The sequence below is a fragment of the Carcharodon carcharias genome, chromosome 2 (assembly GCF_017639515.1).
Source record: "Carcharodon carcharias isolate sCarCar2 chromosome 2, sCarCar2.pri, whole genome shotgun sequence".
NCBI classification, from domain to species: Eukaryota; Metazoa; Chordata; class Chondrichthyes; order Lamniformes; family Lamnidae; genus Carcharodon; species Carcharodon carcharias.
In genome coordinates, this window is record NC_054468.1 from 111,439,943 (window position 1) to 111,465,579 (window position 25,637).

At 37.6% G+C, this 25,637-nt stretch overlaps 1 protein-coding gene across 11 annotated transcripts in view; it reads right to left on the bottom strand.

The window, feature by feature from the left end:
* Positions 1-3,061: 3,061 nt before the first annotated feature.
* The window catches only part of gpcpd1 (glycerophosphocholine phosphodiesterase 1), a 75,792-nt gene continuing 53,216 nt past the window's right edge, over positions 3,062-25,637 (bottom strand). For all 11 annotated transcript variants that reach the window (XM_041210342.1, XM_041210358.1, XM_041210404.1 and 8 more), the window contains 9 exons: positions 22,872-22,964; positions 16,635-16,712; positions 14,790-14,829; positions 10,991-11,052; positions 10,492-10,557; positions 9,417-9,553; positions 7,559-7,694; positions 7,275-7,435; positions 3,062-4,655 (listed from right to left, as the gene is read on the bottom strand). In XM_041210342.1, coding sequence (XP_041066276.1) covers positions 4,412-4,655; positions 7,275-7,435; positions 7,559-7,694; positions 9,417-9,553; positions 10,492-10,557; positions 10,991-11,052; positions 14,790-14,829; positions 16,635-16,712; positions 22,872-22,964 — 1,017 coding nt within the window. In that variant the 3' untranslated portion in view covers positions 3,062-4,411. The remainder of the gene's footprint in view (positions 4,656-7,274; positions 7,436-7,558; positions 7,695-9,416; positions 9,554-10,491; positions 10,558-10,990; positions 11,053-14,789; positions 14,830-16,634; positions 16,713-22,871; positions 22,965-25,637) is intronic.

The window sequence follows — 25,637 nt, forward strand, 5'->3', positions numbered from 1 at the left end:
AAGAAGGGGTAGCTAAGGAAAATAATGAAAAAAAGGCAGCAATTGATTCCTTGGTCACACAATTACCATTGATGTAAGTTGATGCAAATACATTGGATGAATATAAAGAATGCATTAGTCACAAATGTATGAGCCATTGAAAGTCATTATTGCCCATGTCTATTCGCTCAATGGAGCGCATCCATCTTATTCAGAGTCATCATAGGGATAATTTACACAAATGACTTATTTAAATTTTCACTTTTCAACATGGAAGAGTCCATTTTGGCCCTCAATTCTTCATATTTTGGAAGTTCAACTGAGTATTTCTGCTAAAGTCATGGGAAATATATATATATATATATATTAATTACTGAATTGCATTTGCATTATAAACAGATGGAAGCTCAACCAATCAGAACAATTTTAATGCTGAGTATATACACATCACAGATAAGGTATTATGTATAATATTTACCTCTGCAAATGTTTTACAATCCTGGGACACTGGGTGTACATGTAAAAAAGGTTGTAAGGAACAATTCTTAAACTGCCCTCATCCCAACACTGGGCAGATTTTATTAGACTGTAGAAGTACGCTGGGTGTGTGGCTCTTATTAAACAGACAAGCTGTAATCATGAATGTCAGCGGATAAATGGTTCTGTTAGTTTGTCTGCACTAAATTCATATCCATCTCTCTGCATTTAAAAATTATACATACATACACACACACACACAATACATTCACACTAAAAATGGCACAATTGCTTATACAGATTAATCTTATTTTCTCACTCAGTGGAAAAATGATCACAATGCAAAACCAGACATCAACATATGAGAACATAATGGGAAAACCAGACCAGTTTGCACAAGGATAGTCTGATCAACTGAGCACATCATGCAAATGCTTTTTGAAACGTCCATTTTATCCAGTCACTGAAATTTCTGATGACAAGATAAAGTTTTAAACATAAAGGTTGTTTTAAAACATGATTAAATCAATTGTTTTGTGCCTCTTAATATCTAGTAAAGTTTATACTTGAAAATGTCACCTTCTTCCAAAAGCTTGGATTCAATTAACACTTTTGGCATTAAATAGCAACTCAGTGCATTGAAGGCAACTCCTACAGTCTGAGCATGTGCAGTTTGTATAATCCCCAGGATGTATTAGCATTACGTTAGCCAAAAAATAGAATACAAGGATCTAATAATCTACTTAAATGCTTTTATAAATGACACAGCAAGATTGTACTGACTGCATATGTTACACCTTTAGTTGGTGTTCTAATTAACTCAAACTGCAAAGACTTTTTCAAATACCAAATTTGATGCTCATAGAAGGTATAATCCTGTGCTGCCGGACCCACAACGACCCCTTTTTGCTCAGTGTAGTTATTCCTATGCCCTCCCCACTATAGGCAAACAGCAGGAATGTACCAACAACTTTCCAAAAAGAAACCTTTAACAATATTAAAACACCCCAAAACACTTTGCAGGGGCCTAACAAGGTGCGGTCAAAGTACTAGGGCTCTAAGGACATCTGAAAGGAAGAGAGGTGAAGAGATTTAGGAGAGAACTCTAGACTGAAGGAATGGCAGTCAATAGTGGAGCAAAAGTAGAGGGGCTTGCACAAGACACCAGAAACAATTGTTTATTTCTGCTTCATTTAAGACATGGCATAATTAACCATGATTTTATTTTACATTAATACACAATAAGTTAGGACAAGCAAAATGTTAGTCAATTCATGCTAATGACCACATATTTCCTGAGTATACAAAGGCAGTTTCAATCTTTTAATAAGATTCCAAAACTACTTTTCATGCATAGCAGTTGAAATATTAAAATGAAAAAAGATGCAAAGACCTATGGTCAACTATATTGATTAGATCACCTACTACACACATGCTTGCACACATATTTCATGAAAAAAGTATAGTTGCTAAGTAGTACAGAACTTGAGCACTGCTGAAGAGAGATATGTTGCCAAAGTTTTTGTCTTGCACTTACCAGAACAGATGCAAGAATACCAAATCTCAAAGGAACAATTTATACTACATTTGAAGAATGTGCTAGCTGGTTGGCAAATGGACTCTGGTTAAGGTGTTGCCATGAAGAATGCGCCAGGGAATGGTTAACTGTCAAGTTTTTGTTTAAATTCAAGTCAGAATTGACTTTTCTGCTTTGAATTTAAAGCAAAGCGTAGCAGTTAACCATTCCTTGGTGCATTCTCCATGGCAACATCTCGACCAGAGTACACTTGCCAACCAATTAGCACCCTCTTCTTGTGCAGTATAAATTATTGTTCCCTCAGATTTGGTATTCTTGAGCCTGTCCTGGTGAGGGCAAGATGAAAAGTTTCAACAGCATGTCTCTTTTTTTTTCAAGCCATTCTCAAATTCTGCAGTATTTGTAGACCATCCTACACCATGACGACTGTAGATGCAAACATACTATGAATAATTACAGCTGTGCTGTCTTAGACTGCAGTAAAGATGGGTATTGAATAATCTAATGCAGAGCTGACTCAAGTAAAATTTCTATTAAACTAGCGTCTAAAGCGAGGGGTATAGAAAAGATGTGCAGATCTGAAGCAACTGAAAGCCTATGCAGAAGTGCAAAAACATTTTAAAATATACTGAACAATTTTACAATAACTTGGATAACTTAAACAGCATTAACTATAATTTGTGCTTAAATCGTAATTACAGTGTAAGATCTGCAATTTGAGGAATCGTCTGAATTGCAATACAACTGTAAACCATATCCCATTTGTGTCAATGTTGTCAATATTAAAATGTTGTAAAAATCCCAAAGCTGAATGAATTTGCACTTAGGAGTCCAAATCGCTGCTGAAGGCACACTAAGGAGACGCTGCTGCCTCAAAAAGTATGCATAAATAGACATCCTCATTCAAATATGGACTCAACACTAGATATTAGTGAAAGAAAATTTATATGGTGGTAAAGTTCAATCCAAATCTTGGGAATGAATGAGGTTATCAAGTTGCTCAAGTTTTGATTGCCATTCACGTCATTAGAACTCTCACCCAAATTGAAAAATAATTTACTACATATAGATAGGTGATCTTTTATTTTATAATTTTATAGACACTGTGGAAATACATTTATAAAAATCCAAAGTTCCGTGCAATGTTTTTTGCCCAGTTAAAGTAGTGCAGTACCATATTTATGACGAGAAGCATGAATTAGCCCATATAGCTATATGGTGTTGCATTTCGCTTTCATTTTTTGGAGGTTAATATTTATGCTAAAATAGAACTTCAAATTCCAATGCTGCATCGTTCCAATTCCATGCAAATATTGCACATTTCTTTTCAATTTTATTTCCTAAATTACGATGGACACAGTCACACAATTCTTTCACTATTCTTCAAACAGAAAATGTTTTAATAACAAATTGACTATTTGTACAATAAGTCAAGTCATTATGAAAGGTGCCATCACAGAGCTGCATCCATCAGCTAAGGTATGTATAACAAATATTGATTTATGGATTTTAGAAATTTATGGTATATGAAAGGACAGCTGACATTTTCGTTACACACTAAAGTTTGAACTACAAGATTACTTTCATAATACTTTATCAATGCAGTTAGTATTCTAATACATTACATAGTTTTGTTCCTTGTAATATTATTTAACTCATTTGTACAATAGGCGGTGTTCCACAAGATATTGAAGCCAATACCAACTTATTATACAACGAAAAAAAATAATTGGTACATGTCACTCTAATGAAAAACATTTAATATATTAAGAGTTTTTGTTGCATGGACAGTTGAAGCCTGGAACAACCATGCCTAAGTTTATACAATATCTAATGTAAAAAAATAATTCCGCCAATGCAAACTAATACTTGGCCTCCATCTAGAAATACTTACATATTGCAGATCAAAAGATGTCAGAAAATTCTAAAGTAATCACCATTTGTTTTATGGCAAAGGAAGCAATATGTTTATTACATCTTTGAAGCAGACCCATTTACTACAATAGGCTGGTGATTGTAGCAAAGACATCACTTTCCTTTTCCATCAGTTAGCTTCCATGAAAACAATTGGAGCTTTTCTACCCCAGAGTAGAAGAAATTAGAATTGCAATGTATATACTCAAATCTGAAATCAATGCATAAACTACAGAAGGTAACAGAATAAATGCATAGTGTAAACATTGACGTGACTGCATAATGCAAATGCCCCCACTATAATAAAAAACTTAAATGGCACACAAATGTATCATAAAATAAAAAGCTATTTTCCCTTGAAGAAACCATATGTACAACAACCAAAATTATTTTTTTAAAAATAGGCAATATGAAAACTAAGCAACAAAATTATTGTTCATGCCACCATGGACTGCAGGAAAAAAAACCATATTAGAATGTGGGAGGATTGAAATGGAGGAAGGATCAAAACGAATTGCAACTTTGCCCAGAGTCAGATTCTGTACTGTATGCTTCTTGTTCACAGCTTTTTATTTCGCTTGGATAAGTGCTCCCATTGAAGCTGTCCACTGAAGTTGACTGACGATCAAAATGGTTGACATCAGAACATGTGTAATCAACATATGCCTCCTCTGATAATTGTTGCTTCAATTCCTCCAATTTTTCTACTTGGAAGATATTTGTCTGTCCCAGCAGAAAGTCACAGATCCTGTTTAAAATAAAAATATTTGTAACAACTTCAGTGTGTTAAAATATTCCCAGTTAACACACTTGTAAAAAAAAAATGAAAATTTAGAAGAGAATGGTTCAACTAGTAACAAGAATGGATAGCTGAACAACAAGAGCAGGAAGGTCTCACTTTCAAACCCCAGTGGATACAGAGCTAGCTAATTTCAGAGCACTACAATTGACCTTGTGCCACAGGAATTGGAGGGAAGGGGCAAAAAAAAAAAAAGCCAAAATCCCAGATTATTCAAAATTGGCTGCTGGAAAAGCGCATTTGTGGCTGACGGTGAGGATACATGATCAGGTTTGATGCCAGTGCACACCACAGTTGAATAACTCACCAACATTCACTGCCATGACTCAACTGAAGCCAAGCCAGGTTCGAGGGGTGTTGGCGCAAACTTTATAGGGGCGACAAATGTAACATGACAATGCACTTATTGTAATTTTTGAAGTAAAAGATAGAATGTGGAATATTACCTGAAAAGCAGGGTTCAAAATTAAAATATGAAATATTGTAAAGCGGAAAAATACGAAGACCAAGAAATTAATTCTGCCGATTTATTTTATGGTCAGCGATCACAATTCCTGCTTCCCACAAGCTCCAATTTTCACCCTAGGGTCACGTGAAGCATGGGACATTAAAATGGGGTCACATTGGGAAAAGGTTTGGGAAGCAATGTTCAGTTATTCTGAAAGTGGTAAGAAGTGTTAGTGCTGAAAAGAACAGTTTATACTATAGGCAGCATTTTCCCCTGTCAGGGGTGGGGGTTGTGCAGGAGCGGGTGGGCAGATTCCTGATTGGCACCCTTGCCAATTAAGGCCCGCCCAGCGTGACGTCCACCCAGAAGCGGTGTGTGCTCCCTGTGCTGGGGGGGGGGGGGGGGGCGCACGCGCTGTGCTGCCACAGGGAGCTCGGTACAAGTTTGAAAACTTTATTAGAGAGAGAAAAGAATATTCCTGACATGTCCCCTCATGTGACGTTCGAGCAGGGACATGTCAAGTACTTTTATTTAAAAACTGTTTACACATTTTAAATCCCTCATGAAACCTCATCCCGCCAGTGGATGAGGTTTCATGTTTTTTCTGAAGGCAGCCTGGGCTCTTCGCCTGCCCGCCAACCTTAAGGTTGGACGGGCAGGTCCATTAATTGGGTTAATTACTTTTTGTTAAAGTCCTTAAGTGATCATTTGGCAGCCGCACAGCTGACTCTGGTGCATGGCCGCCGAACTAAAGATAGGAATGACACATGGTGACGTCACCCCGCGTCATTTTATGCGTCAGTGAGCGGGCCCCACCCCCACTCACCAACCGAAAAATGCAGCCCTATGTATGAAAGGTAAAGGGCCCAAATACACAATGAAACAGGGAGAAGAGAGAAACTGCATGATTAACGAAGAGGAAGAACATGGCAAAAAGTAATGCAGCAGGCATACAAATACAGGAATGCTAGACTTAAGAGAAACACAACCTAAAATCCTCCATACAACTTAAATAGCTCCAACCATCTGCAGGAACAATGGAATCTAATGTCCACATTTCACTATCACAAAGGATTACTGGGATGATTATATGTCAAGATATTGGGGTATAAACAAACCAAACAGGCTGATTAAGGATATAAAAACAAAAAACTGCAGATGCTGGAAATCCAAAACTAAAACAGAATTACCTGGAAAAACTCAGCAGGTCTGGCAGCATTGGCGGAGAAGAGAGTTGACATTTCGAGACCTCATATATTTCACCCCTCTCCTTATGTACACTCAGTTCTGTGGAAGGGTCATGCGGACTCGAAACGTCAACTCTTTTCTTCTCCACCGATGCTGCCAGACCTGCTGAGTTTTTCCAGGTAATTCTGATTAAGGATATATTTGAAATACAAATAGGTGTATTCTGCACAGAATCCGAACTATTTTAAATCTACTGTCTTAACTTGTGTTTGGGTTTCTACAAGTTTCTCCTCACCACCTGCTTTAGAAAACTCCACATTGTGACACTAAGGCTTTAAGTGCAAGAAATATTACAATTACTGCCTGCAGTAAACTGAAAGATTAGTTGATTAATTTGCTACTTGGTTGTGGTTCAAAGGCATTCACCGATAAAAGTCTTAGCAGCATTAGTTATAAGCTTTTTTAAAAAATATATAATATAAGCAGTTTAAGTATGTACTTTAGTATTAAATTTACTATACCCTTCCTCTCTATTAAAAGGTGTAATAAAATAAATTTAATTTTTACAGTAATATCAGAAGCTTATCCCCAAACCGTTACTTGGTTATTCTTGGATCAATTTTACAGATTGTGCACTCATCTGACCCATATATGGCTTCAGTCGCACACTGATGTATTTGACTCAACTGACCCTAGCAATCTACTCTGGTGCATTAAATACTATGAACTCTTGGAGAACATGGCCCACCAATACTTTCTCAAACCAACGAGGAATGGGCATCAAATACTGGCATTGCTAGTTATATACATATTCCAAAAATATTAACAAAACAATAAAGATTGATTCTTCCTAGTGGTGAGCATTCATTGATTTTAACATTTGACAGCAAGATAAAATTTAGACGAATTCAGTATCACTGTTTTGATCTTACTTATCGTAGATGAGGCCATCAATTCCATTCTCCTTCAGTATTCTCCTGTTTTCAAACTCATTGGTATCATCACCCCAGCAAAAAATGACCAATTCTTTTGACTTGGCTTGTTGAATGTAGTCCAGATTTCGTAGCAAGTCCTCCGTGTGAACATTAATTCCCTTGTAACAAAAAACAAAAATGTTTAAGCAATGGAACAAGTAAATAAAGTTATTTGAAAGCATATCATTAAGGACAGTATTCTTCTCCTTAGGTACATGGAAATGTAGAGGACCAGTACTTACTAGAATGTTTTCTGACTGTGCAAAACTCATCGCAATTGGTGTGCTTCGGCACCGGAGATCCATAAGCTCTGGATAGATATTAGAATAGCCTTGGGTCAAGAAAAGGACTGGATACTTGTTTTGCTTTTGCCTGATCCTAGAAAAATAAAATTGTTCAGTGTTTAACTTTGGAAAAATCTAAACCTTAACTCTCCCCTTTTTGCCATTCCCTGTTAGAGGACTTATGGGAAATGTCTGATGCCTCCAACCTATCTCAAATATTCAGGATCTAGGCACTGAGAGGGGCACAGAACACGCTGCTGATATATTATACAGTGCTAATGGTGGCAGGAATAGTTCATCTCTGATACTGATGGTGCACTATTGATGTGAAAGTGTTCAAACTTGACGACCAGTTCTGGCAATTCAATAAATTTCCACAATTTAATCATTAGCCTCAGAATTTCGAAGAATCATAGAATTCTGATATTAATTTGATGAATTAGTGGCTTAGATAGCTTTGCAAACATTGAGGAAACAAAATTGATTTTGTTTTTGAAAGATACTTGCTAGGTATCAGGAAATTCCAGTATTACACAGTACTGGAAGTTAGGCTGACTTAGAACTAGTGCAAAAAGTACACACGGGACTGTGACTACAGATCAGAGCAGTAATTTATTGCATGTGAAGTACTTGAGGAAGCTCGAGGTAAAAAATGCTATATGAATGCATGTATTTTTTTTAGAAAAAAATGTCTTATTTAGTTACATTCAAATTTGTCAAAAAACTTATCAACCCAACATACTGTACATTTAACCTCTAAATGCAGTAATAAGTATTCAGCTTTTCAGCAAGATTAACCACTGCGCCACAAAGTACTTTGGCAGCACTATAACTCCCATACAAAATGTTTAGGCTCTTGGATAAGAGTCAAGTCTTGATATTCACGCTTGACTTTCCCTAAACATCAAATTTTTCCAGTCTCAAATATACATGATTTTCCACTGTTAAGAAAAGGAACGGGAGCAGTAAATGGGTCCCTACCTAGACTGAACTGCAGTTTGAGGAAGCATCAGTGTTATATGTGGCTGGATCACGCCATCCTCTGAACTGAGTTTTTGATCATTTTACATCTGTGAAATTGAGGGTCATCATGTCTGTTTAAGTGGAATACTTCTCTCATTCTCAATGCTGAGCGCTCATCAGAGAGCTGGAAGTGTAGCTCTATTACACTTTTGCAGCACTCTGACCAAAATCACAAACCCAACAGCTCTTATTACACTCATGTGAATTTTTCTATTTCATTCATCAAACATCATTTTTATAACACCTTTATTAACTCCTGAATCAATGGAAGCTGGCAACTCCTCAAAATCTCCTTCATGTTGTTAATTTTCACCAAACAGTGCGACAGTGAATGAAGGTGGACTATATGATTATGGTGTCAAGTCCAAATCCAAATTCACAGCAATCTGCATTGTATATCCATCAGAGATCCCTGAATTTTCCGAGTCGAGGTTAACTAGTGTCTTATTGTTGTATTAATGGCCTCCTGGGTCAATTATGGGTAGAAAACTAAAAAATCAGCTACAACTGCTACTCCTGTTTTCCATCTGCTCCAAATGTGCACAGGATGTTGTGTTATGTTGGATAAGGTCAGGATCAAGCTGCACTCCACCAGAAAAAAAATTCCATGCTTCTGCAAGGTAATAGATGGCTAGTGATCCCTAGAACCACACTCAAGCAATAACTCAACATATCCAAAACGGCAACTGGGGGAAAAAAGGCTTTATCTTAAGTAACTATAGACATCATGGTGATCAGAATCTAGCTTTGCAAAAGGAAAAATACAAACCCAAATATCAAAAATTAAACATACATTGAACAGACGTCAGCAACAAACGAGGAGAACACTATCCTTCGATTAGATGCATTTTCCAAGACACATTTTAGGATTATATCAATAGCTTGATTCATATCCAAATAGGTTGGCATGTTGCCCTCCCAGGTACCATCCTAGTAACAGGGGAAAATGCACAACTAATACATATGTAGTATTTTTAAACGTGTTTTAGTTAATATTGACAGCTAACAGTTAAAAAGTATTTGATAAGCAGTGCAGAAAGCAAAATTTCAAACACAACAGTGTACAAGTTGCAGTATCCTTTGCCCAATACTGCAGTGACTTTACAAGCCATGCCAAACATTTCTTATTGAAAATTAAAATAAAATTTCAAAAGACTAAGTCATGTATATATTTTGCCCATTCCTTCCTCCCATTTTTCTTTTGCTTCAATAAAAGATTGCCACACTAGTAACCCACAAGATCTTGCAAAAAAATTGCTTACTTAGTGGCAAATAGTGCAAAACTGCACTCAATTTTGTGCCTATTGGGTTCATATTTCAAATGAATTTCTCTGTAGAGTCAACAAATTGAACATTTTAATCCAAAATCTATGCTAAATTTAAAAGCAGGTAGCAAAAGTGCATGGAAGAATATTGAGCAGGATACCTGCTCATGGCATCATTATTTAACATCACATATGAAAATGCCGCCTCTAATAATACAGCACACCCACTGTGCCACAATGGAACGGTAGCCTAGATTATCTATTCCATTCTTGATTCGAACTCTCAAACCTTCTGAGATAGAGGCAACAGTGCTACTGACTAAGCTAAGCCAAGTCAACAATTGCTAATCCACTGTGCCCAGTAATCGATTGAGGCCTTCTCCTTTCCACTCTGATAAATTTCAACAATTGTAATTTACACCAGAAATTGACAAAGAATGGGCAAACTCTATCAATTAATGTACATAAAAGGCTGTCCCGGGGCTCATCATCAGCGGCTTTTTAGGTTAACACTCTAATTGTATTTATCAGGCTGTTGCACTGACCACATCACAACAAAGAAAATCTCACAAAGTGGAGATATCGAGGATTTATGTTACTTACTTTTTGTTGATAAGGCCATTTAACTTCAACATTGAATCCAATACGCTCAGGCACACATGCTAAAACCTAAAAAAAAAAAATTATATTTTTAATTCATGCTAAAATGCATCAATATTACCTGACCCACAAAAAGTGCAAATTTCAGAAATACTAAATATTTAATAACAACTTTCTAAAACTGACCATTAATTGCACAAGTAAATGAAGCTTGAAAATGTGAAAACATGACTGCCTCTGAAAGAATAGTATTTGGAGAGCATTATAATCCTTACTAAATTAAGTCAACACCTTTAAACATTTTTTTTTTTAAAAAGACCCTAACCACAAAAATACCTATGGTTGAATTATTAAAAATGGCAACAGTGGCAAACCATTCCAGTCATGAAGAGTGCCACATCTCACAAGGAAACTCTCATTCAAGAAATGAAAACGGTGTTCCAAAGTTACCTACTGGATATTCTATACAATAAACTTTTTTTTTTTACATCAAATTATGTACCTGCTGCAAGGAAGGGAATGGCTGGTTTTCTGATGCATCATTTTCATCATCCATTGAATTTTCTAAGGAATTAAAAAAAACTAAAGAACTTAGATGTGAATTTTGAACAAATTGGATCATACATCTTCCTATAAAATCATGAATAAACACAGCAATGGTTAAATAAAGACTAAATATAAATCTTGAGTTCAATTAAATGAAATCCTGAAACAAATCAAGTTACAACTATGACAATGTGTTTCAAGCACTTACTTTCAAAAGGAGCCAAAAGGTGAAGCAAATTAAATTGCTTCATGCATTAAGGCATGATTTGCTTAAAAGTATGAATTCAAGAAAGAATTAATTTTATATAGCGAAAGCAATCATTTACTTTCTTTACTCACTTTTCATCATGTGTTTCATGGTATCCTCTAACCAGTATACTCAGAAGTGACCTAGATTCCCATGGCATTATCCTATTACAAGTTTTTGATTATAACTATGTACAAAGGTTGATCTTATAGGTGGTGGAGGCAGCTTTTATGAAGCTGGTAGCTTTAGGGCTGGGTTAACATTTTAAAATTGCAAGGCAACATTATCTAGAACACTGGTTTGAGCTTCTGCTCAGTCAATGTTGATGCGTGCAACGACTGTTTAAACTATAATGCTCGGAAAATCTATGATAGACAATCTGTTATGATGAAATATTTATATTGCATTGCTCCTGAGTTACAGTCATGACCAAGTTGCATAAGTCATTCATCATTACCAAAAATAAAGCTATTTCATACTTCTACACTAAACATTCTTCCTATATTTGGGCTTTGTAAAAATAAATGTTTTAAGAAACAATGGAGGTAGGTGAAAGAGATAGAAAATCGGAGGGGAAAATCTGAGGGAATACTACTTATTCAAGTACTCAATTTTCCAAGAAGCAACACAGGCCATTAGAGGCCCAGTTTCAATTGGTCTACAAAGAGTTAACTGACTTCAGTCAGGGCTGGAAATATGGGGATTTTGGAGGTAGTAAGGATGTTACAGTTAGTCTGAGTACCCTACAATGAGGGCGGAACAGACATGGAGTTACCAAAACAAAAACAGAATTACCTGGAAAAACTCAGCAGGTCTGGCAGCATCGGCGGAGAAGAAAAGAGTTGACGTTTCGAGTCCTCATGACCCTTCGACAGAACTTGAGTTCGAGTCCAGGAAAGAGCTGAAATATAAGCTGGTTTAAGGTGTGTGTGTGGGGGGGCGGAGAGATAGAGAGACAGAGAGGTGGAGGGGGTTGGTGTGGTTGTAGCGACAAACAAGCAGTGATAGAAGCAGATCATCAAAAGATGTCAACAACAATAGTACAATAGAACACATAGGTGTTAAAGTTGGTGATATTATCTAAACGAATGTGCTAATTAAGAATGGATGGTAGGGCACTCAAGGTATAGCTCTAGTGGGTTTTTTTTTATATAATGGAAATAGGTGGGAAAAGGAAAATCTTTATAATTTATTGGGAAAAAAAAAGAAGGGGGAAACAGAAAGGGGGTGGGGATGGGGGAGGGGACTCACGACCTAAAGTTGTTGAATTCAATATTCAGTCCGGAAGGCTGTAAAGTCCCTAGTCGGAAGATGAGGTGTTGTTCCTCCAGTTTGCGTTGGGCTTCACTGGAACAATGCAGCAAGCCAAGGACAGACATGTGGGCAAGAGAGCAGGGTGGAGTGTTAAAATGGCAAGCGACAGGGAGGTTTGGGTCATTCTTGCGGACAGACCGCAGGTGTTCTGCAAAGGTGTTCCGCAAACTGGAGGAACAACACCTCATCTTCCGACTAGGGACTTTACAGCCTTCCGGACTGAATATTGAATTCAACAACTTTAGGTCGTGAGTCCCCTCCCCCATCCCCACCCCCTTTCTGTTTCCCCCTTCTTTTTTTTTCCCAATAAATTATAAAGATTTTCCTTTTCCCACCTATTTCCATTACATAAAAAAAAAACCCACTAGAGCTATACCTTGAGTGCCCTACCATCCATTCTTAATTAGCACATTCGTTTAGATAATATCACCAACTTTAACTTTAACACCTATGTGTTCTATTGTACTATTGTCGTTGACATCTTTTGATGATCTGCTTCTATCACAGCTTGTTTGTCCCTACAACCACACCCCCCCGCCCCTCCACCTCTCTGTCTCTCTATCTCTCCGCCCCCCACACACACACCTTAAACCAGCTTATATTTCAGCTCTTTCCTGGACTCGAACTCAAGTTCTGTCGAAGGGTCATGAGGACTCGAAACGTCAACTCTTTTCTTCTCCGCCGATGCTGCCAGACCTGCTGAGTTTTTCCAGGTAATTCTGTTTTTGTTTTGGATTTCCAGCATCCGCAGTTTTTTTGTTTTTATCATGGAGTTACCAATCCTGGTCAATGGCCAGTGACCCTACTAAAAATGCACTTGTTTGAGGTCAAAACAATTTGTGACATTCAGCATCAAACACATATGTACAAAGTCCTTTTGGTTAAGGAGAAGTGAGTGGTGGGTGCCCAGCTGTTGCCTGTAGAATCCTATCAGCAAGGCATCAACAGTGAGGGGATAAAATAGTGGGGAAAACATTTTACCATGTTACAGAAGTGGAATCTTCATAGGTTTTAGCAGATGTGCCACCTCCATTGTTCTTAGATGCAAACTACATGTTTAAGGCTCAAGTTCCACGCTGAGTTATTCATACCTTTAGTACATGTTAGGTGAATCTACAGCATTTCATTTCTTTGCCCAATTTTTCCTCTCTATCCTTGTAAATATTGCACTCATTAAATATTATTAGAAGAAATGGTGTGAATTTAATTATGGCTATTTTATAATTTACCTCTTGGTTGTTTTCTGTGCCAGAGTTACCAGAAAAAGTGAGACAGGGCATACCTGTCAGTTTGATGCCTGCTCTCCCTTCCTTTCAGAGGAGAGTGAAGCAAGGTTTAATATCTACACTTTACTTTAAATACTGTCACAGCATCTACGACAACCTTGGTATGAAGTTCTTCAATATTTCTACATTATACCTGCTGGGCATGTTTGCTTATTATCCCTACAATAAATTAAATCCAGTGATTCTCAAAATAAAATTTGGTACATTACCTTTATTTTGCCTTTAATAGTGCAATTGATCCCCCAGTAATGCAAAAATGCTTATTAGTATGGATTCTAGATTCTGAATCACCATAATAAATTGAGAATGGATTAAAGACATTAACCTCGGCAGGGTTCAGAGAATATAAATTGCAAGAATGAAATTTCGGAGACTTACAGGAGACATTTGAACTCCAACACGAGATCACAGTCTTGAAATCATTTCAACAATTTGATTTTTAAAATCAGAATTCTATAGGACTTTCTTTTCCTAGTTTAAGGTTGGTTGACTTTCACCACTGCTTGTTATAATAGATGCCAGCAGCAACTGTGCTCCATGTCAAACGATATTGTTGGTCATAATAATTGGTTAAACATATATTTATTTCTAAGTATGAACGATCTTTTCAAATAATTGTATAAAATAAGATTTGCACTTCTGTTGTGAATTTACATGTAAAGTAGAATAAGAGATCCATAAACCAAAAAAAATCAAAATCAGTCTTATTTTTGCAGAAATATTGCAAATCACAAAAGGAATAAGCAAGCATATTTAAAAACTGGTTCAAAATAAACATTTATTTTCTAGACTGTCATGTGGAAGACCATCATAGGATAGCTCAAAGGATTTCAAAATACAATACTAAATAAAACTATAAAATCAATATGGCATGTGGAACCTTTGACGCTTTCCAAATCTATATGTACCTTTATCGTCATTCACCTTCAAAGCAGCCACATGAGCCAACTGAAAGATAAAAATGGCAATTGTGCCACTTATTAGTTATGCATGACAGTATGAATACAGCAGTTCACTGTTGTGCCCATACTTCTAAAGATTGCAACATGTAACCTTGCTTATATAAGGAAAAACATGCATCCTTGCTTATGTGTTTAACATCTACATATCATGTAAGATGAAGGCAAGAATCATAACAGAATTTAAAAGACATCAGGAGGCAATACTGACTGATTAGAATCTGTAGCTTTGCAGCCTTCAGGTTTTGCTTATAAGTGGCTTCACGCAAAAGAACTGTGTAATGTAAAGAAAGCAAACGATATAATAATTACCCTAAAGCAGTTTTTAAATTAATTACAGCCATTTGTCAATTCCTCTTGGTTTTAGGGTTTTCCACACCAGACTTGCCAATGACTCAGTACCCTTTTCTCATGCAATATAAACTGTTGCCCCCTTTGAAATTTGGTATTCTTGCACCTGTCCTGATGAGTGCATGATGAAAAGCTTCAACAGCATGTCTCTTTTTTCAGCAATACCAAATGCTCATTTAAGGTCAAGGTTAAACTTAAAATTATTTTATGTTAATGTACAGAACATGAACGAAAAAAAGCTTGCAACTATAAACTAGACAAAATTGCAATGATTACAATTAGATAGACAAGGTTTCAATAAATGGAAGTGACAGTGGAAATAATTTCCCAGAAGAATGTGGCTGCTTAAATACAAAAAAAGATTTTCTTTCAAAAAGAATTTGGAACACCTGGGGCTATTTTCCCTAGAAAAAAGATTGACAGGTGATCTGATGGGAGGCCTTTAAAACTATGAAGGGATTGACTAAGGGTAGATGCTGAGATGATGTTGCTACTTGTGGGGGAATCTAAAACTAGGGACCATAATAAGATGGTCACTAATAAATCCAATTAAGAATTCAGGTGAAACTTCTTTCATTCAGAGTGGTGAGAATGTGTCAACAAATAAAATGGCTGAAGCAAATAGCATAATTCTATTTAAGGGGAAGCTAGATAAGTACACAAGGGAGAAAGGAATAGAAGGACATACTGATAGGCTAAGATGAAGTACGAAATTAAGAAAATAAGAATGGAGGTGGTCCTGGTGGATCATGAACACCAGCATAACTAGTTAGGGCAAATGGTCTGTTCTTGTGCTGATAAACACCTGCAAAAATTCTGGGATGAGATGGTTTTAACCGAGGCTGCATTGTAACGCAAGAATGTTGTCAATAAATAAAATAGTGAGACGGTTACAGTGAACAGAAATAAAACATTCCATCCTGTTTGTCTCTAAGCAAGGCCAATTTCTGTACTAATCTGTACAAGTGTCAAACATTTAAGTTTACAATCATGTTTAAGTTGAGGTAAGGCTCACAACATTTGATTAATAATTGAAGAAAACATGACAAGGAGTGTGATTGAAGTCTTTAAAACGAGTCGGTTATTCTTGGTAGCAATATTAGAGGCAAATTACATAAAACTGGTAAGCCTGAAGCAACAGGAGAATTTTTAAAAAATGCCCATACTCAGAATACAAAAGGAATAATGAAACAGTGATTTTCACTTACTCCAGTATCTCTAGAATTTTGTCAGATGCTTTTCATATATCTGAGGCTTCTAGCCCTGACTAAACCAGAGGCTTTTCTTTAAATCAAACAAGCCATACTTATGCTGATGTCTATTTCACATGCTAGTTAATTATATTCATCCAGATCAAGTCTAGCATATCTTGCGTTCTCTGCCATTAAATGTATGATTGAAGTGCATAGCACACTGCTAGATATTAACTATAATGCTTCATACCTTTAATAGCTGCAACTGTTCAAATGTAAGTTCCTTTACTGGAATTTCAAATAATTCTGAAGCTTCTTTGTCCACTTTCTGAAAACATAAAAACCACAATGGAAACACAAGCAGTGCACATGACAACAAAAATATCAGAACTATTGTCACAAAAGATTATGAAAATGTTTAAAAATTAGTTAAGAGTCATGAAAACCAGTGACGTGAATTCCACCACATTAAAAAAACAGAAGCCAAGACTTAAACAAAGTGTGTGTGTGTTGGTGCTATTTTGACTGATCTAAAGCAGATCAAGGTTTTCCAATGGGGCAATAAAACAATTTTCAAAACATCAAATGCAGTTGGAATACAGCATTATAATATTTCACTGGCACAGGCAACAGAAGCAAGTAGACCAAGAAAAAGCTGAAAAGAATTCCTGGACAGTCTAAAGTTAATGATTAACTTATAGTAGCAAACAAACGGGCCTCATTTACAGAAAGGATTTGATGGGTTAAATAATCTTTTATTACGAATTGGTACTATACTCAAAATACTGATGTAAACAGTAAATATACATATGAATCCCTTCACATTTCTTATAAATTGTCCTTTTAAAACTCAAAAACTGTGTTGGGACACAAGATCTTTTCAACCTGTGTCAACACCAAATACACATCACGCCAAAACCACCCCCCAAATCTCAGAATATTACTGGCGCCTCAAATAACATTGTTATTTTCCATACAAGCCATGCTGTTGTATTCCACCAAATTTGCAAATTAATGCCAAATTATAGGCAATTTTATCCTGTAGACTGTGTCACTAGGAAATGCAGCAAGATCATCCATATTGATTTCTTGTAAACTCTACAGTTATTAGGAAGAATATTTTCTTTATCATTCTGGGTTAATTTCAACCAATATTTTGAATAAAAAACTGTCACCAATATGATGAACCAATTGAGTTAATGTAAGATTCTACATCGTTTTGGCAATTTCCAAAGTCAGCAGTAACTGTGAAGACGGTAGGATTAACACTTTAGGTCAATGATCTTTTATCAGAACCAGAAAGTTACGCTACTCAACCCAAACAACTACAAATTTTGCTTGGGATGGGTGAAGGTCAAAGATTGCAATTCATGGATCACAACCAGATTCAAGAAGAGCATCTTTCTGATCTTGCTAGAAGCTTTGGAGAAAGAACAGTGAATGTCAACAACCAAAGGAGTCAGCGAGTCTTTTGGGATAAAAAGGTTAAAATTCCTAGCCCCCAGGTCAACTATAGCTGCAAAAGACTGAAATAGGTTTATCTAAAGGAGGAGTCAAAGAGAAAGTGGCTGCTGTAGGATAAACAAAGCCACATTAAAGCCAAGATAAAAAGTTACCCTGAGAAAAATAATGTTAAGCATGTTACGCTTCAATGAAAGACAGGAGTAGCACCTAAACTAGAGAACAGAAGGTCTTCTTCCATTTTGTAGCTTTCAATCCTGGAAATATCCAATTTTCTCAGCAGAACAAAGGTTGAAAATAATTCTAATCAAAAAACAAAGTAAACTGAAACACAATAACTTCACCAAGCAGATGTTTATTTCACACAAGGTAAAGTACTACCATCACCTAGAAGGGCTGTGTCCTTCACACCACACTGAATGAAAGTCACAATGACTTCAAGATAAAGGCACCCTAGGTAGCAGTGACCACAATATGACTGAATTTTAATCCAGTATGAAAGGGAGAAATATGGGTCTAAGACTAGTATTTTAAACTTAAATAAGGGTAACTACGTGGGCATGAAAGCTAAACTAGCTGATGTTAACTGGGATACTAATCTAGGGGATAGACCAATAGAGAAGCAATGGCAGCCATTTAAGGGGATTTTTCAGAATGCTCAGAATATGTATATTCCTACTATAAAACAAAATTCTAAAGGGACGATCCACCATCCATGGCTAACTAAAGTAGTTAGGGAGAGCATCAAATTTAAGGATAAAACATAACGTAAAGATAAGTGACAGGTCAGATGATCGGTCATAATATAAAGAATGGCAGATAGTGACTAAATGGTTAATCGGAGAAAGAAATTAGAGAGAGAAGCTAGCTAGAAATGTGAAAATGGATAGGAGTTTCTACAGGTATTTAAACAGGAAAAGAGTAGGTGAAGTGAGTGTTGGTCCTCTACAGAGTAAAAATGGGGAGGTAATAGGGGATAATAAGGGAATGGAGGATCAAATCACAATCTTTACAATGCAGGAGGCCATTTGGCCCATCGAGTCTGCACTGGCTCACTGAAAGCATTCTACCTAATCCCACTCCCCTGCCTTATCCCCGAAACCTTGCACATTCTCTCTTTCCAGATAGCAATCCAATTCTCTTTTGAATGCCTCAATCGAACCTGCCTCCACCACCCTTTCAAGAAGTTTGCTCCAGACCCCAACCATCCTCTGGGTGAAAAATTTTTCCTCACATCACATTTACTCCTTTTGCCCATTAATTTGAATCTGTGCCCTCTAGTTCTTGATGTACTCGAGTGGGAAAAGTTTCTCACCATTTACCCTACCCATACCCCTCAGGATATTGAATACCTCTATCAAGTCTCCTCTCAGCCTTTTTTTTTCTCTAAGGAAAACAGGCCCAACCTCTACAATCTATCCTCATAGCTACAGTTGTTTATCCCTGGAATCATTCTTGTGAATCTCTTCTGTACTCTCTCCAATGCCTTCACATCCTTCAAGTATGGCACACACAACTGGACGCAGTACTCCAGATGAGGCCTAACTAGTGCCTTACACAAGTTTAACGTGACCGCCTTACTCTTGTATCAATGCCCCTCTTAAAACCTAGGATACCACATGCTTTATTAACTGCTCTCTCAGCATGCCCTGCCACCTTCAATGACTTAGGTACATATACACCTAGGTCCTTTTGTTCCTGCACCTCCTTTAGAGTTTCTCCCTTTAATTTATACTGTCTCTCCACATTCTTCCTGCAAAAATGAATCACCTCACACTTCTCTGCATTGAACTTCATCTGCCATTTGTCTGCCCAATCCACCAACGTCTCAATCCTTTTGAAGTTCAAGACTATCCTCAGAGCTGACAATGCGTCCAATGTTCGTATCATCTGTAAATTTTGAAATCATGCCCTGCACACCACAGTCTAGGTCATTAATATATATCAAGAAGAGCAAGGGTCCCATAATGACCCCTGGGGAACTTCATGACAGACCTTCCTCCAATCTGAAAATCAACTAAGTATCACTACTCTGTTTCCTGTCACTCAGCCAATTTCTTATCCAAGTGCATACTTTCCTTTTTATTCCATGGCCAGGATTTTACAGTCAGCGTGAGGGGGCAGGCCCGACATGCTGGCACGTAAAATGATGCGTGATGTTTCGTTCGGCGGGCGCGCACGGGAACCAGCTGCGTGCCCGCCGATTTTTAATGGCCTTAATAGGCCTATCAATTAAGTAATTTATTTCAAGTTTACGCTGCCTTACAGTAGGCAGGCAGGGGAAAAGGCCAAGTGGTCTTTACACTTTTAGGAAACCTCTTCCACGAGTGGGACGAGATTTCCTAAAGTTTTTAGGAATTAAATAAAAAGATTTTCCTGAAAAATCAAAACATGTCCCATCTCATGTGACATGGTTCATTAAATTTTTATTACATTCATTTATCTTTCTCAAAAGCGCTTCAATCTCCGAGGCAGCTCTGTGCCTCAGGGAGACTGAAGCACTCTTTTGCATGTATGCGCGAAAGAGCGCTGGACCAGATTCTCCCTCCTCCCCCTGCCTACACAGATGGCGCTCAGCACTACTGCACACGTATTACGCTGGGCGGACCTTAATTGGCCTGCCCACATAAAAAGGCAGTGTGGAGCTGATTGCCGACAGCGGTAGGCTGTACGAAGGCCCCCGCTTGACATGGGAAAAATTCAGGCCCATGAACTAGAATTTTGCTCAAGAAATCTGCTGTGTGGCACTGTACCAAATGCCTTTTGAAAATCCATACACGCATCAACAGCACTGCCCTTATCAACCTTCTCTGTTACCTCAAAAAGCTTCAGCAAGTTTAGTTAAACATGATTTTCCCTTAACGATTCCATGCTAGCGTTCCTTAATTATCCCCCACCTGTCTAAGTGACTACTGATTTTGTCCCGAATGATAGTTTCCAGAAGTTTCCCTACCACACAAACTGACCGGTCTGTAGTTGCCAGCTTTATCCTTGCACCCCTTTTTGAACAAGGGTGTAACATTTGCAATTCTCCAAACCTCCAGCACCACCCGTGTCTAAGGAAGATGATCACCTTTGCCTCTGAAACTTCCACTCACCTCCCTCAGTATCCTTGGATGCATCTCATCTGGTCTTAGACCATCTTTACTTAAAATTGATAGGTACCATCTAATACCTCCTCTTTTCTTAATTGTAAATTCCTTGATTAAAATATATTTTGTCTGTCATCTTCACTACAGAGGATATAAAAAACATTTTTTATATCAGTAATATAGTCAGTAATAACTATAAATCAGGAGGTGGAGGGAAGAGAGGAACTTGGTGAAATTACAATCATTAGGGAAGCGATGTTGAGAAAACTGATGGAGCTGCAGGCTGACAAGTCTTGGTCCAGGTGGACTTCATCTTTGGGTCTTAAAAGAGGTGGCCAATGAGGTAGTAGATGCGTTGGTGTTAATTTTCCAAAATTCATTAGGTTCGGGAAAGGTTCCATTAGACTGGCAAGTAGAAAATATAATCCCTCTATTCAAGAAGGGAGGGAGGCAGAAAGCAGGAAATTATAGGCCAGTTAGTTTGACATCTGTCATAGGGAAGGTGTTATATTTGATCATTAAAGAGAGCTGGGCACTTAGAAAAAGACAAGGTAATAAGGAAGAGTCAGCATGGTTTGTGAAAGAGAAATCATGTTTAACCAATTTATTAGCGTTCTTTAATGGAGCAACATGTGCTGTGGATAACGGGGAGCCTGGAAATGTACTGTACTTAGAATTCCAGAAGGCATTAGATAAGGTGCCACATCAAAGGTTATTGCGGAAGATAAAAGTTCATGGCATAGGGGGTGACTATTAGCCTGGATAGAGGGTTGGCTGCCTGGCAGAAAACAAAGTATGCATAAATGGATCTTTTTCTGGTTGGCAGGGTGTGACTAGCAGGGTCCTGCAAGGGTCTGTGCTGGGTCTTCAACTTTTTACAATTTACATGAAGGACTTAGGTGAGGGGAGCAAAGGCATGGTAGTTAAACTTGCAGACGACACAAAGATAGGTAGGGAAGTATGTTGTGAAGAAGACATAAGTTTGCAGACGGATATAGATAAGTTGCGTGAATGGGCAAAAATCTGGCAGATGACGTAATGTGCGAAAATGTGAAGTTGTTCACTTTGGCAGGGAGAATAAAAAAAAGCAGAGCGTTGCTTAAATGCAGAGTGACTGCAGAATTCCCCGAGGTGCAGAGGGATCTAGGTGTTCTTGGGCCTGTGCCACAACAAGTTAGTATGTACAGCATATAATCTACAAGGTTAATGGAATGCTATCCTTTATTGTGAGGAATTGAATATAAAAGTAAGGATGTTTGCTTCAATTATACAGGGCATTGGTGAGATTGCATCTTGAATACTGTGTGCAGTTTTGGTGTGTCTATTTAAGGGGGGATGTAAATGCATTGGACGCGGTTCAATCTAGTAAACCGCCTCTGATACCTGGAATGAGCACATTGTCTTATGAGGATAGGTTGGACAGACTGGGCTTGTTTCCACAGGAGTTTAGAAGAGTGAGGGGTGATTTGACTGAAGTATAAAAGATCCTGAATGGTCCTGATAAGGTGGACGTGGAAAAGATGTTTCCTCTGGTGGAGGAGTCCAGAATTAGGGGTCACCCTTATAGGGCATAGGTGAGGGGAAATTTTTCTGAGGGTTGTGCAACTTTGGAGCACACTGCGTCAGAAGGCAGTGGTAGCAGAGTCACTAAATATTTTTAAGGCAGGGGTACATTGATTCCCTTGCCTAACAAGAATCCAAGTTATTGGGGGTAGATGGGAATGCAGAACTCGAAACAAAGGGATCAGCCATGATCTTATTGAGTGGTGGAGCAGGCTCAAGGGGCTGTTTGGCCTACTCCTGCTTCTATTTTTTATGTTCCTATGACAGATATCTCAATGTTTGTAACTACTTTAAAGACATGCTGTTCCCAATGTTACCAGTTGGCTTCTTCCTCTTATGTGCAGACAGTGCAAAAATGAAAAATTACATACCTTTTTCATTGATATACAACAGGTAAGGTCATGGTATACAATAGGAACATGGTCTTTTGAAAGATGGACATCAAACTCTACAAAGGCAGCACCCTGCAAGAAATCAAATATATTTCTTTATATTTTAGGTACTGGTGTAAACAAAGTCCTGTAAAGTAACATAACAATTTTACACTTTTTTTCAGAAGCCTCACAATGGATTCTGATTTATATTTCTTTTGTAAAATTGAATTACATTCCATTCACTAAACTTTTTAAAAAAAATGTAGTCAACATACTGCAGAAACCATGTAGGCTGTAACAAAAATGAATGTATAGTCAGGGCTTCAGACAGAGACCAATATAAATATTACTAAAATATGAACCCTTTTAAGATGTAGAAGTTGTCTTAAATTTACACAAATGTTTAATTATTTTCTTTCTTCTCTTATAATCCTAGAATGTCACGTTGCTTAACTTCTCCTCCTGTCAGTGAAATACCTAGCTTCTGCTTAACACCGCACTAATGGTTCAACCAAAGATCAAGAAACTACTTGGGGGAAAGTGCTATTTAAACACAAATTTTATCATGTCTCGTAAAAATGCTTCAAAGTTTCCCAATCAGTTACATAAGTAAACATGGTAGCATTTTGCACAAAACAATGGATCAATGCATTTTAGCTGGTGATGAGTAGCAGAGAAATGACAAACATGTGAACATACATATGAATTTGCAGTAGGCTACTCAGCCCTTCAAGCCTGCTCTGCCAATCAATAAGATCATGGCTGGGCTGATTGTAACCTGCCATCTATCCCTGATAATCTTCCACCCTCCTGTTAATCAAGAAATATCTAGCTCTGCCTTAAAAATATTCAAAGACCCTGCTTCCACCGCCTTTTGAGGAAGAGAGTGTTCTAAAGACTCACGATCCTCTGAGGAAAAGATTTTCCTCATCTCTATCTTAAGTGAGCGACCCCTTACTTTTAAACCATGACCCCTAGTTCTAGATTCTTCCACAAGAGGAAGCATTCTCTCCACATCAAATCTCTCAAGACCCCTCAGAATCTTAAAGTTTTTGATCAAGTCACCTCTTACTCTTCTAAACTCCAGTTTAGAACTCCAAGCCTAACCTGTTCAACCTTTCCTCATAAGACAACCCCGGTTCCTGGTATTAGCCTAGTAAACCTTCTCTGAACTGCTTTTTTTAAGGAGGCCAATACTGTACATAGTACTCCAGATGTGGTCTCACCAGTACCCTATAAAACTGAAGCATAACTTCCCTACTTTTGTATTCCATTCCCCTCAATGAATTTCTCTACAAGAGCACTAATTATGTGTGCAATTTACAGCCTGAAAAACAAAAGTTAAGCGCGAAAATTAGAAAAAAAACAAAATATATTGACTTTAGTCATTATTCTATGAATATTGCTTAACATTGGAATGAAAATATTATCTAAGTGGAGAAAATACTTGTGCATTGTCATTAAGTATTTCACATCCCTGAAGAACTGTGGTGTCACTTAATCTTTCTTAATGTTCCAAAGCACAGAAGAGCCAACAGAACAGGTAAAGACACACCAGAAATCAAAATCCTAATTAGTGCTCTTGTAGAGAAATTCATTAACAATCTGGAAAAGGGGAGATGGGGGCGGGGGGGGGTGGTGGGGGGAGGAGAGAAAAAAGGAAAGAGAGAAAAAATGTTCAGGGTTCGGATGCGGTTAGGGAGGTCTCGCATGATGATTAAAGGAGAAAAGTAGCAGAGGCAGCTAAAGACATGCTCTCTAACTTGGGAGGTGAAAAGAATCAATGAGGTCCCCATGCTTCTTGTTGGAGGTAAAATTGAAGGAGACAGTCAGTCAGTCAGTCAGATTCACAGAAAAGGAGCCCAGGGTTAACTTAACACTCCAGGCTGATCCTACAGTGGTGGGCAATTTAGATAGAAGAAAGTAGAGTTTATAAGAGTTTGATATGGCTAAACTGGCAAGGAATGACTAAGTGCCAGGTTTGGTCAAGTTTACATTTCTCAGGCTTGAGGATGCCATGATGGGGGCAATATTAGTGGTAGCAACCAAGATGGGAGACAGTGAAGGTTCGTACCAAAAACAGGCAGAGTGCCAAAATAACAGTTTTGCAATTTGGATCATAATTAACACTTGTGGAATAAAACCTCAACTTCTACTTAGTGCATCGCTAATGATTAAATTGTTCAGCAATGAGTGCATTGCTATTTATTTTAGTAAGATATTAACAGGCTTTCAGCGTAGACTGATAAATAGCAAATGAAAGTCAATATAGCGAAAGTGTTGTAGGACTGAGGCCTGCAGCTACTAATTTTTGCAAATTTTTATTTTTGCGTTTTTATGTCTGCTTTGCTCTCAATTTTAAGCCTATAATGAGTATTTAAAGTAATTTTGCATTAAATCTTACTTGGTAGACATTAACCTTAACCCAGCTATGATTATTATTGATTAATCAAAGCACAATCAGTAATGATCTGTGTTCCCAGGCCTTTTTTTTTCCCATATTGGCCATGCACAGCTGGTAATTATACTAAATCTTTTGTTTTCCATTTTTCAAGCTAGAATACTAAAATAAATTGTCATTTGTTTAACAAAAGTCCCCTTTTTTTTACTGCATTCAGTGACCCTTGGACTAAAGGCTGGGAGGGTGAGCAACCTTATATGGGGTGGTCACCTAGTGTGGTCATCAGCAGATGAAGTTTGATTGCTGGGAGTAACACTTGATGAATGGCAGATGGGAAGACACCATCAAAAGATCTGTAAACA